At 46.3% G+C, this 12,878-nt stretch overlaps 1 protein-coding gene across 4 annotated transcripts in view; it reads left to right on the plus strand.

The window, feature by feature from the left end:
• The window catches only part of ELAPOR1 (endosome-lysosome associated apoptosis and autophagy regulator 1), a 63,837-nt gene that overhangs the window by 17,922 nt on the left and 33,037 nt on the right, over nt 1-12,878 (plus strand). For all 4 annotated transcript variants that reach the window (XM_019799653.2, XM_002919201.4, XM_034654025.1 and 1 more), the window contains one exon: nt 11,222-11,342. In XM_019799653.2, the coding sequence (XP_019655212.1) occupies nt 11,222-11,342 (121 nt within the window). Of the gene's footprint in view, nt 1-11,221; nt 11,343-12,878 lie in introns of those variants that run through there.

Here is a 12,878-nt window from a genome sequence, read left to right on the forward strand (position 1 = left end):
TACCGTAGGACCGAGCAATTCCACTCCTAAGTCTCTTGCCAAGAGAACTGAAAACAGACGTTCACACATAAAGCTTGTACGTGAATGTTCATAGCAGCATTATTCACAATAGCCAAAAAGTGGAAACATCCCAAATGTCCAAGAGATGAATGGGTAAATAAAATGTGGTATATCCACACAATGGAACGTTCTTGGGCCATAAAAAGGAATTAAGTACTGATACATGCTACCGCATGGCTGAACCTGAAAATACTGCACTGATACAAAAAACGACCTATTGGGGCGCCTGGTTGGCTCAGTCAGTAGGGCATGAGGCTCTTGATCTCGGGGTCATGACTTCAAGGCCCACACCGGATGTAGAGATTGCTTAGATAAAACCAAAAAAAACCACCCCAAAACCCCAAAACCGCAGAGGGCCACCTATTGTATCATTCCATTTATGTGAAATGTCAGGAATAGGTAAATCCACACACACACACACAAAGTAGACAGGTGGGTGCCAGGGGCTGGGGGAGGGGAGGATGGAGAGTGACTGCTGAGGACCCTTAACCCCCAGTTTGAGAAACAGTATTATTCTGGTGTTGCAGCCGTTCAGGTATGTTCGCTCTGTTGACGTTAGAGAAGCCCTGTCTGTTGACCTGGCCCTCCAGGCTGGAAGTCTGTCCTCCAGGTTCAAATTCTCCATCATAAACAGCTAACACATCTGAACACTAAGCTGTCCTTGGAGAGTTTTGCATAGGCCGGTACCTATTGCCCTGTTTCTTTCATGCATGATTAAAAGCTCAGGTGAAAAAATTTAATGGAACATTTTGATCTCATTAAAAAACCAAGAAAAGCACATCTTTGAAATATAATCTCATAAAGCCCTGCCTTGTCGACAGATGTGTGTACCAAACTCTCACCTATCAGAAAGGGATTGAAATTTATAAAGGGACATTTTGTTTCCTGGCGACAAAGCCATTTCAATCCTAGGGATATTTACAAGCAATATGGAAAAGCTCTCTTCACCTGACAGGCTGGCTGCAGGTAGCAAGTGTCTAAATGTCAGCGACCAGCCTTACTCTTGGAGAGATTAGCTTTGCGGGGGGGGGGGGGGAGTTGCTGGGGGAGAAAAAGTGGAAAAAGGACAGATGTTATTTCATATGTATGAGCAGACTGGGATCAGAGGGTGAGTCTGGGCAGGCGGTAAACAGCAAGGGGAACCAAGGGGTGGGGGGCCTAACTGCTGCTGTCCTCATTGCTGTTAGTCCACAAATATCTCCCTTTTCATGGCCCTATTTCCAGAAAGAGGAGGAAAGATCCTGAGCACCCCCTCCATGAGGTCTCTCCAGACAGGGTCATAGCACTAGCTGGCTTTGTTTTCTTTTTTCTTTTGTTAGGCAGTTTACAAAGAGCTTTCCTGAACGTAATCTAACTGTCCCGAGAATTTGATGTTACTCATATTGGGTGGGTGGGTGGGTGGGATCTATTTAATCATCTTATAAACAAACAAACAAATAAATAAAATAAAATGTGGGGCACCCAGATGGCTCAGTCAGCTGAGTGACTGACTGTTGATCTCAGTTCAGGTCTTGATCTCAGGGTTGTGGATTTGGGTCCAGAGTGGAGCCTACTTAAAATAATAATAATAATGATAAATAGTTAATTTAAAAAATCATCTTAGCAGGGTGTTGTCTTCCCTGTTTTATGGGCACAGAGAGATTTAACAACTGGTCCCCGGTTGTGCAATTTGGGGTGGCAGGACAAGGTGAGAGTCTGGATCTTTGGGCTCTAATCAAGAGCGCCTTGCACAGCTCCAGAACCTCTCTAGAATCTACCCTTTCCCCACCATGCAGTCATTCAGCGAATACTTAAAACTGATAGCTACTATGTGTCAGACACTGTTCTGGGCACTTGGGCTCCATCAGTGAACAAAAACAAAGCTGCCTCCTGCTTATGGAGTTTGTATCTGATCTGGAGTGAGGGCAGGGGCAGAAATGGACAATAAACGTAATGAATGACTAAGTTATAAAGTATGTTGGAAGGTGGTTAATGTATGGAAAAAAGAAGTCGCTCGGGATTTGAGGATCAGTGGGGTGGAGGGGACTGGATTACAGTTGTAAATAGGGAGGCCTCAGCAGTAGGGACAGTATCAGGGGCGTTGGTCGCGGCTAAGAGGGAAGACGTACGTCAAGTGACCAGCCCAGAGCCCACCGCAGGGGATGCTCATAGGTGCTCAGTAATGGTGGCTGTCATCATCACACCAATTCTGTCTCCCTGTTACCCTGTCAGTGTCTCCCAGGAGCCCCCAGGCCAAGGCTGTGCCCAAAATGGACAGGCAGCTCAGGTTCCAGACAGGTTGGACAGCAGGGTCAGGGTCCTGCCTGGCTCAGGGCATGGTAGCACAAACTGCCCCAGCCTCAGGTAGAGACCCAGTATCCAGTTTTGTCCAATGCATCCATGGCCAGACCAGCAGGGCAGGTCCTGCCGGGGTGACCGAGCACCGTCCCTGCTGTTTTTGACCAAAATGCAAGCTGATAACCCAGAGTAGAATAAAAATGCTGAAAGAAGGAGCAGCATAAGGCCAGGGCTCCCCCATACTCTTTCAGACTGGGAACCCCAGGGCTCCCAGCACCGTGTTGCTAGGCAACAGCACACAGATTGAGGACAGGCAGCAGGGGCCAGCCTGCCCGGGGTCTGTTTGCTTTGGCTGCTGCTGGGTCTGGTGCCTGTTCTGGGGGAGAGGCTGTGTCATCGCAAGGAGAGGAAACACCTGACTAGGAGCGTGATTAAAGGAAGGCCACAAAGACATCCTTGATCTGAGTCTGCCTCTGTGCCTGCAATTCCACCTTGAGCCATTTGCTCCTTCAGGCAGAGTCTGGGGTGTTGAACTTTTCTGGGGTGTGAAACTTTTGATTAAAACAAAATTTTCACGGAGAAGAATAAATATGTAAAAGAGATTTTAGGAAGAAAAAAAAAACACCATTGCTTCGTTGAAGCGGGAGAATCCCCACTCTCCTCCAAAGGGGCTTTCTAAACCCCTAGACTCTGGACCACAATTTGAAAATCCTTGACTTAAAGCATTTCAGCCCTGTGTTAAAAAGTGAACAGACTTTGTTTGGCAAAATAGTAAGATATTTTAAAATTACTAATTTTTGACAGATGTTCATGGTTTTCTGTTAGAGGAGTGGTGGCGGATCAAGGACTCCTTTAAGTATCTGATGAAATCTATATACTTTCTGTCCAGGAAAATGCACCTACCTGCAATTCTGCATCTCGTTGTATTGGGAAGTGGTCCCTGGGCCGTAGATTAAGGATCTCTGTCTTGTGGGGCATTTGTTTACCTGATTTGCTTCCAAATGGGACAAATACTTAAGTCTTGAGGCATGGGAGAGTGAGGTTTTTGTTTTTGTTTTTGTTAAGATTTTATTTATTTATTCGACAGAGATAGAGACAGCCAGCGAGAGAGGGAACACAAGCAGGGGGGATGGGAGAGGAAGAAGCAGGCTCATAGCGGAGGAGCCTGATGTGGGGCTTGATCCCATAACGCCGGGATCACGCCCTGAGCCGAAGGCAGACGCTTAACCGCTGTGCCACCCAGGCTCCCCGTGGAAGAGTGAGTTTTGAAGGAGGGAGGGGAGAAAGATCTAGACGAAAATCAGAATCAGAATCCTGGGGATGGAGCCCAGGAATCTGTGTTTTTAACATGATCTCCAGGCAGTCATGATGAGCAGATAGATGTGGGGACCAGAGGTCTGGAGGTGATATGTCTAGGTCCTAGGGCTCAAGACACACTGCTACTGAGTTAGCAGTCCTCTTGAGGGTGAGGAGGAGGGAGGGAGAAAGGGAGAAGTCCTGCTGCCCTCCCCAGGCTGATAGGCTAGAAAACAATAGGACAGATCCTGTGTTCACAATGGGAAACTGAGGTCATGGTGCCCCGGAACCTCAGCCAGACCATTCACCCAAAACTGGAATGAGGGCACTACAAAGCAAAAAGAACAAAGAACACGAGTTCATCCCGCTAGGGCTGGGCCTAAGAGAAAGTCTCGTTTGGGACACTGATGTTCAAATTCTGGTATTTCTTTGTGGTTTTCCATATTCTGTATGCTGTCCCTCCCAGCAAAGGTCAGTGCCTCCTTGATAGTCAGGATCGTTTAATGGGATCTGCTGCATCTGAGTCAGGTGCTTTCCAAGCAAAGAAGCATTTGCCACTGAGTCAACAAATACCTGTTGATCCCGCTGTATCAAGCTTAGGGCGCCTGCCTGGCCTACCCCCCGCCCCACCCACCCAGAGATTCTCTCCAGAAGATCTGCTTTTCAGGGATGGTGAGAGAAGGGGCTGAGCCTGCAGTTGGGGGAAGAGCAGGAGGCGGCCTCCCCCAGACCCCAAGGCCTGTAGTCAAAATCCGGGTTTACTTAAGAACCTGTTTCTTGACGCAAGCCCTGTCCCAGCCAAGACAAACCCAAGTCGTGTTTATCTCCTGTTTCCTTGGGGGGTTGTGGTTGTGCAACAGTGACTTGGTGAGACTCAGATTTAGGATGTGAGACCCCCTGCGTGGTTCTGTCTATCCTGCCTGTGGCAGGGGAGGCATCCCCTTCTCCCCCCCACCATCGTTGCTGGCCATGATTCTTCGCCCACCCCGTCAGTGTTTTACTTGGGTGTAGCCATTCATCCAAATCGAACAGTGAAGATTTGTGCATTCCAATGTGTATAAATTTTACCAAAATATAAAAAAAATAGCCACAACTTCCAGAAGGGAGGAGTAGGTGGAAGTGAATGGGGAGTGGGCACAGGTAGATGAACGTGAATGGCAGAAATTAAGGGTCGAAACTGGGAGATGGGGGTCATTATATTCTGTTTTAAAAAAGTAAATATTTGACATTTACGACAATAAAAAGTTAAAAAAAAAAAAGGCTTAGAGATGTCTGCTTTCGCTTAGAAATCTCCCTCCCTGATCAAGAACCTTAAAGAAACTCATACTCTTTACCCTAGTAAACTCCACTTCTGGGAATGTATCCAAATCAAATAATGAGAGATACACAGAAGGCTTCATAGTAGTGCTATTTAAAATAAGGAAAAAGTTGGACAAAACTCAGTGTTAAAGAAACTGTGGTACAGCCATTAAAGACATGGGAAAGTGCTTGTGACCAAAATTGTAAAAAAAAAAAAAAAAAAGAAAAGAAAAGAAAAAAAAAGTCAGAGTACAAAACTCCAAACTGTATGATCTTCATTTTGTTCTTAGAAATGCGTGTGCACGTATAGAAAAGGACTCTGGAAAGAAATGCAATCGTACGTTAAAAGTAATGATCTCTGCTTGCTGGGCTTGCGGTCGATTTTTACTGTCATTTTAATTGTAGCCTGTATTTTCACCTTTTCTACATTGAACACGGATTACTTTGGTAATTATTTTAAACACTGAGCAGTGCCATTTTGAAGGGAGCAGGGGGCAAAGGTGGAAGAGAGAGCAAATTACTGCGCAGGTTCCGGCCATAAAAGGATAAGGTATCAGAAGTGGAAGGAATCCTAAAAATGGCCTAAATTCAACCTTCTCAGTTTACAAATGCGAAGACTGAGGCCCAGAAGAGTCAATCTCTCAGACTGCTTGCTTTATCTTTTTTTTAAGATTTTTTAAAAAATGTATTTGTCAGGGAGAGAGAGAGCGCACAAGCAGGGGGAGCGGTCTGCAGAGGGAGAATCAGGCGCCCCACTGAGCAAGGAGCCCGGTGTGGTACTCTGTCCCAGGGTCCCGAGATCATAACCTGAGCCAAAGGCAGACAGTTAACCAACTGAGCCACCCAGGCACCCCTTGGACTGCTTGCTTTAATGCCGCATTGAGCCCTCACTTCCTTCCCGGGACCTCTGCAGCTCTGGCTCCTGGGCTCACCGTGTTAATCCCTGCAGGTCCCTTTTGAGAAGTAGCCTTTGGACTTTCCAGCCAGTCTGGGCCGCCCGTTGCCAGCATCTGTGGCCAGCTGGACTGGGGAAATGCCCTGGCAGGAAGAAGGTCGGAGGAACAATGGGCCTCCCAGCCACCCAATCACCCAGTGCCTCTCCCTCTGACAGTCCTGGCCAACCGTCTCTGTCTACTCGGCTCTGCTCTCGCAGAGGTTGGTTCGAAGTAGTGAGGTTAACGTTTGTGGTGTCTGGCCTTGTCGTGGCTTTCAAACCACCGTGACTTGTAAAAGAAACAGTGGGTTTCCATGGTTAGTGTCAAGTTGGAGTCAGAGACGTGTTATAGACTTTGCCAGAGTCTTTAGACACGGTCTTAGTCCATTTGGGCAGCTATCGCAGAATACTATAGACTGGGTAGCTTAAAAGGCAAACATTTCTTTTCTTTTCTTTTTTTTTAAAGATTTTATTTATTTATGTGACAGGGAGACAGCCAGCGAGAGAGGGAACACAGCAGGGGGAGTGGGAGAGGAAGAAGCAGGCCCCCAGCGGAGGAGCCTGATGTGGGACTCAATCCCAGAACGCTGGGATCACGCCCTGAGCCGAAGGCAGACACTTAACGGCTGCGCTACCCAGGCGCCCCAAAAGTCAAACATTTCTTACCCATGGTTCTGGAGGCTAGGAAGCCCAAGATCAAGGTGTAGGCAGATCCAGTGTCCGGGGAGAGCACTCTGCCTTTGCAGATAACCTTCTTCTCACTGTATCCTCTCTTATAGGAGACTCTGTTCCTCTTCTTATAAGGACACTAATCCCTTCATGGGGCCTCCAGCCTCATGTCCTAATTACCTCCCAAAGGCCTCACTCCAAATACTATCATATCAGGGCTTCACCATATGAATTTGGGGGGGACACAAATCTGCAGTCCATAACAGGTATCAAAACCTTCTCTGGAGTAAGTGGGGGCAAGCAAGAACGTGCGATGATAATTAGTAATAGAGAATGGCAGAAGACCAGAAATTAGTGTTTCTGATCTGTCTCCTCCCTGCCAGCACACTCCCCACCACGTACGCATCGACACTCCTTGAGAGCGGTGACTGTCACAGACACCACTGTTTCACCGGAACTTCGCACAGACAGGCCCTCAGGATCTACTTGTTGAACGAGGAACGAGTGAACGCCATTTTTCTAGAATATGGAAGACCCCACGTGTTCCAAGTTAACAGTATTTCCAGAGTTTAAACATTTTAATTCCAAAAGAGCAGAATGTTTGAAAAACAATATTTTTGGCACTTAATATTTATTTGCACAACTACAACACCATGCTCTCAAACAGCTGTTGGTAGCAAGCACATAAGCGCCAGGGGACCGCTATGGGTGGGCATTTCTAGTGAGCTTGTCATGACGTCCCCTCTGTCTGTGGTCTTCTGCTCCTTCCTCCACTCCTCCCTCTTGGTGTCTTTTTAATTTGGCCAATATGTATACTTTCCTTTTGGGGATATTTCTTAAATTTAGACTATCATATCATAGACTTCTACTCTCTCGTGTACTTACTTAAGTCAGAGATTGGGCAGGGTCCTGCAGCATAATCTTTTTTAAATTTTAAAAATTGTAGTGGAATACACGTAGCATAAAATTATCTTTACCATATTTGGGGACGTCTGGGCGGCTCAGTCGGTTAAGCATCTGACTCTTGGTTTCGGCTCAGGTCATGATCTCAGGGTCGTGGGATGGAGTCCTGTGCGGGGCTCTGCACTGAACATGGAGTCTGCTTGAGATTCTCCCTCCCTCTCCCTCCCACTCTCTCTCTCAAATAAATAAATAAAAATCTTTAAAATAAAATTATCTTGACCATTTTTAAGTGTACAGGTCAGGCATTAAGTCCACTCACATGTGCAGCCATCACTACCATCCATTGACAGAGCTCTTTTCATTTTGCGAAACCAAAATTCTACTCAGGGGCCCAGCCCCCAGCAACCACTATTCTACTTCTTCTCTCTATGAATTTGACCAGTGTGGGTACCTCATCCAAGTGGAATCATACGGTGTTTGTCCTTTTGTGATTGGCTTAATTCACTTGGCATAATTTTCATTTACCTACAGATAGCTCAGTATTTGACCAAGGAAATTCCAGCTTTGGGATTTTTTTCTTCTTCATTCTCATGTTCCCGAGGAATATGCCATATGGCCGGATGACGTAGGAGAGGGCAGATAAACTAAGGTGCCCACTCCTCATTTCCATACCCCACCCTTCTTTTCTTGAAGCCACTGCCTAATGTGCCCCATTTAAAATTGTGATTTGGGGTGGGGGGTGGCACCTGACTGGCTCAGTTGGTTAAGCACCCAACTCTTGGTTTCAGTTCAAGTCATGATCTCGGGGTTGTGGGATCAAGCCCTATGTCTGGTTCCATGCTCGGCGGGGAGTGTGCTGGAGATTGTCTCTCTCCTTCTGCCCCTTCCCCCCCAATAAATAAACATAAATCTTAAAAAAAATAAAATTGTGATTTGGATATGTGTCCTATCACTGCGCATGGAGGAGCCAGGAATTGTGTGTGGACATACATACCAAATACATTTTTTTGTCTCCTTTGTCAACCTGTGTGTTATACAGACCGTACGCTTTCAAAGACAGATCACTGGGTAAACTTGATATGTTCACAGAACGCTGACTATAGTCGAGGAGCGCTGCCAATTAATGTCTCTGATTTAACTGTCTGTCTAAGCTCACATCTTGAATGGCAAAATCTCGAAGTATACTGCAGATTTGAAACAGCTGCAGCAGACCCAGCCACCTTGGATGGTGGAAATATCCCCAAGTGACACGAAGTAAATTAGCACATTTTGAAAGGAGAATTTTCTAAGGCTTGGAATCAACCATTTTCCCAGCAAACCTCCCACCCAAGTGGGACTCAGGAGACACCAAATGAAAGGCAGCGAAAAGAAATGGACTTGGACCCAGTGTCTCCAAAAAAGCTAAATGCAGTTCGAGTGAACTGAAATGATCTGCCCTAACAGATTAGGTATTTTAACACCAATTCGCAGGCCTCAGAAGTGAGTCTGGCTGCTGGCAGACAACCAACACTGTCTTATTTAATTTTTAGATTTGGCTGTTAAATTTGGCCCAGTGGGAGCTTGTGTTTGATTGGACGTATGAAGGTGGCGGATTTTGGGTGGGCCTGGGTTCTAGCTCAGTGACTTACCTGCTGTGTGAGCGTGGACAGGCCATTTCACCTCGTTGAGAGTGTTTTCTCATCTGTACTACAAGGGAAACACTCCTGCTCTGCTTGCCTTATGGGGAATTTAAAGATCAAATGAGACCGTGTTCGGGAACTGTAAAATCACTATGCAGATGACCAGCGTAATTATGCTCGCAGGCAGAACATCAAATCCTTTCTGCCTGGTTCACTCAATTCTGTGTTTAATTTACACACTGTGGATTTTAACCCTCATTCTTGCAGGAAAACCCTTTGGGGAGTATCGTTTTTAGGCCTGGAATTGCTATATGTGTGGTTGCCCTATTCATCTCAGCATCCTCAGAGATCAAGAAAAGACTGGAATTATGGGGGGAAGGAGACCCAGAGAGACAGTAGCCCCAGTGCCCAAAGGATTGCCATTCTACTGTTCTTTCTTTCCTAGATGACACTGACATCTAAGTCCAAAGCCAAAGATTCTCATCAAAAGTTAGGCTCCCAGTCGCCCCAATTTTCCCCTTCTCTGCATCTTCTCCCTGGGGATGAAAATGCTGAGTTTGTGTGTTGCTATCTTGAGCCCTACTGGACACAACACGTGGTAACTCTAATGGCTGGGCATAAAATATGTATCTGGTAGATATTTATAATAGAAATAAAATTGTTCTCTTACCCTCTTAAGTTTCTGAAACTATAGCTCGAGAGATGATACGTTCACCCTATTTCCACAAATCTGAGATGCCATTGCTTCTAAGACCCACCATTTTTTTACGTACTGCAAAGAGAGGAAAAGCTTTATCAGTTAAAATATGACACAGTGCTTTCTCATTGCGTCAGTTGTGATTTCACAGGTGTTCAAATGTGAAAGAACTGTGCATCTTAGAACAGATGAGATCCAGTGTGTTTACCTCTTCCAAAAGATGAAGTTTTCTCCCCTTGGTTCTGATGCATTCTTAGATTAGCAAACTTCAAAACTGTCTCATTTTTAGTCTCCGCTCCTTGCATTTACACGTAGTATGCAATCATGCTTTTAGGTGGGTTGAAGGGGGACGTTAAATCTATTTTTCTTTTTTTTTTTTTAAAGATTTTTTTAATTTCTTTATTTGACAGAGATAGAGACAGCCAGCGAGAGAGGGGACACAAGCAGGGGGAGTGGGAAAGGAAGAAGCAGGCTCATAGAGGAAGAGCCTGATGTGGGGCGATCCCATAACGCCGGGATCACGCCCTGAGCCGAAGGCAGACGCTTAACCGCTGTGCCACCCAGGCGCCCCCTAAATCTATTTTTCTTATAGATACTATGGTACCAAGTACTCCAGCACTTGAATATAGATTTAAGTAAAGGCGGATTATAAAATGCTTGTCAGAGCCAAAGTTACATTAATCCTGTGGTCTGTTGCTTATTGTAAGATTTAAAATAGGAAGAAACGTTTAAGGGTATGGGATGCCTTTAGTGTGGTCTTTTTTCCTCCCACATAGTGCTTTCTGTTATTTTCGTCGTTACTATTATTCTATGTAATGCTTGATTTGGCTGTTTAGTGGCTGTCATTAGGTTATTCTTAGCATAGGAAAACAACTGAACTGTGAGTTTCCCAGGGCATGGAGAAATTAGGCATGAACAGGTTCAGGTGATGAGAGCTGCCTGGGTGAAAATAATGACGTTTTCTTAAAACGTAAGGTGGGCATTTAGAGTCTTTCTGGGCAGAAGGGAGTATGAAGAACAAGGAAATAACAGCTTCAGTGACAATCCTTTGCACGTTTTTCACAGACCAGACCTTGCTCATAATTCCACCGTGGGGAACAAGAAAAACTGCACCTGTTTCTAGCCCGTTCTGTAGTTACCTTCTCACCTTCCTCTGGCCTATCAGGTCCTTCCTTTTACACAACAGCCAAGAGAGTCACCACACAGAAAGGAATTCTAAGGACTAGACCATGGCGGGGTGGAGAGGAAGGATCCAAGTCATTGCAGCTCCTGTAGGCTTCCTAAAAAGCATTTGGGCCACCATGATCCTTGCTCCCTGCCGGGGAAAGGGAGGGTATGGGGGGGTGGCTGGCATGTTACTGCATTGGCGAGTGTCGGTAGCCATCATGCTGGGCGGGTGTGGGTGGAAAGCTGTTCATGTCTGATCACAGCTAACGCACATCTTGCCCACTGTTGTCTCCCCTGCAGTCTGAGTACCACTACGAGTACACCGCGTGTGACAGCACGGGATCCAGGTGGAGGGTCGCCGTGCCGCACACCCCGGGCCTGTGCACCAGCCTCCCCGACCCTGTCAAGGGCACTGAGTGCTGTAAGCAGTCCTGCTTCTCGCCCTTGACCTCTGCCCCAAGCCTCCTGCCTCTGAGCTACACCCTCCCCCACAGTGCCTCTGACTTAAGGAATCAGATCTTTCCCTCAGTTAGCCCTCCACCCCTTTGAGAGCTGGCACAGGAATGTTATTTCATGGCTGCAAACTGAGTATCTAATTTTGCTTTTATTTTCCTTTTTCTTTTAATTGAAATCCCATCAGGGGATAAAGGATGAGCAACTCCAGCTGTGTGCCACTCAGATCTTTTTTTTTTTTCGGTTTGCATCCATTTGCTTTTGTGCCTGTGCAGATCTCTCCAATCTACACTCACCAGCCACAATCAGTCATTAGCAAAGACTGTGATTTGCTTTTGTTCTTGAAAAGGAAACCAGAGAATATGAATTTCTGCAGAGACAGATCTTTGAAATGCGTGGGGCATCGCTTCAGGGAACGAGCTCCCCAACTGTGGAGCTGCCCGTGCAATCGGGAAGGCTGTGGCTTGTGTGCAGCTCTGTCCCCACCTCTCTGACTCCGTAGTCCCAGCTTTTCCACAGCTGGTGGCTATTTCCCCTCCAGTGTTCTTTCTAGAAGTGCAAATGGATAACAATAGGGACTAGAGTCAAGGAATACTGGAAGATTTGAAAAGGAGATTGGGGACATTTAAATTCTAAAAAAAAGCTTGCCTAGTGCCCAGTTCAGTCGGCGAGCAAATAAATGCCTGTTAAATTAATGAGCGGATATTGCTAAGATCTGAGCAGGACCGAGGTGTGACTAATGCTAACAAATGAGCCATCTTTTTGCATTAGGTAACTCGGCCAACTCAGTTGAGCTCCTCCTAAGTGCATGTGGTGTGAAGCACAAAGAGACGCAAGGCACAGTCTCTGCTCCTGGGTGCCTACAGTCTGGAAGAAGCAGACATTCATGCATCCATTCATGTTTTCAGCAAACCTTTATGGAGCCCCTGCCACGTCTGTCCCAGTCACTAAGCCACCGTCCCTGGAGGAGCTCAGAGCCTTGTGGGAGGCACACATCAATACGATGTGTTAATACGAGGTGAAGAAGAATGGAAGTTACGGATGCTTAGAGATCAGGAAGAGCTGGGGGAGCCACTTGGGCAAAAAGTTTGCAGGTGGAAAAACACCAGACACATTCAGGGAAGAACATGTGGTCTGGGGCGGAGGCAACACAGGGAAGGTGACGGATGGGGCTGCAGTGGAGAAAAGCTGGAAAGTTAGGTTGAAGGAAAATTATGGAAGACTTCGAATGCTGGGCTGGGAGCTTAATTCTATAACAAAAGGGGAGTGTCTGATGATTTTTTAAATAACAGGAATAATAGTACATATCAGTGTTTTAGAAAGATACCTCTGACCACAGAATGAGCAAAAAATAGGAAACAGGGAACTAGATAGGAGGGCACTGCAGTGGTTGAGCTAATAGGCATGCAAATCCCGACCAGCATGGTGGCTGTGGAACCAGAAAGGAGACGGAGGCCAGAGACTCAAGGGGGAAATTCATGGCTGAAGGCCTGGCCACCGTTCA

Source organism: Ailuropoda melanoleuca, chromosome 2 (assembly GCF_002007445.2).
Source record: "Ailuropoda melanoleuca isolate Jingjing chromosome 2, ASM200744v2, whole genome shotgun sequence".
NCBI lineage: Eukaryota > Metazoa > Chordata > Mammalia > Carnivora > Ursidae > Ailuropoda > Ailuropoda melanoleuca.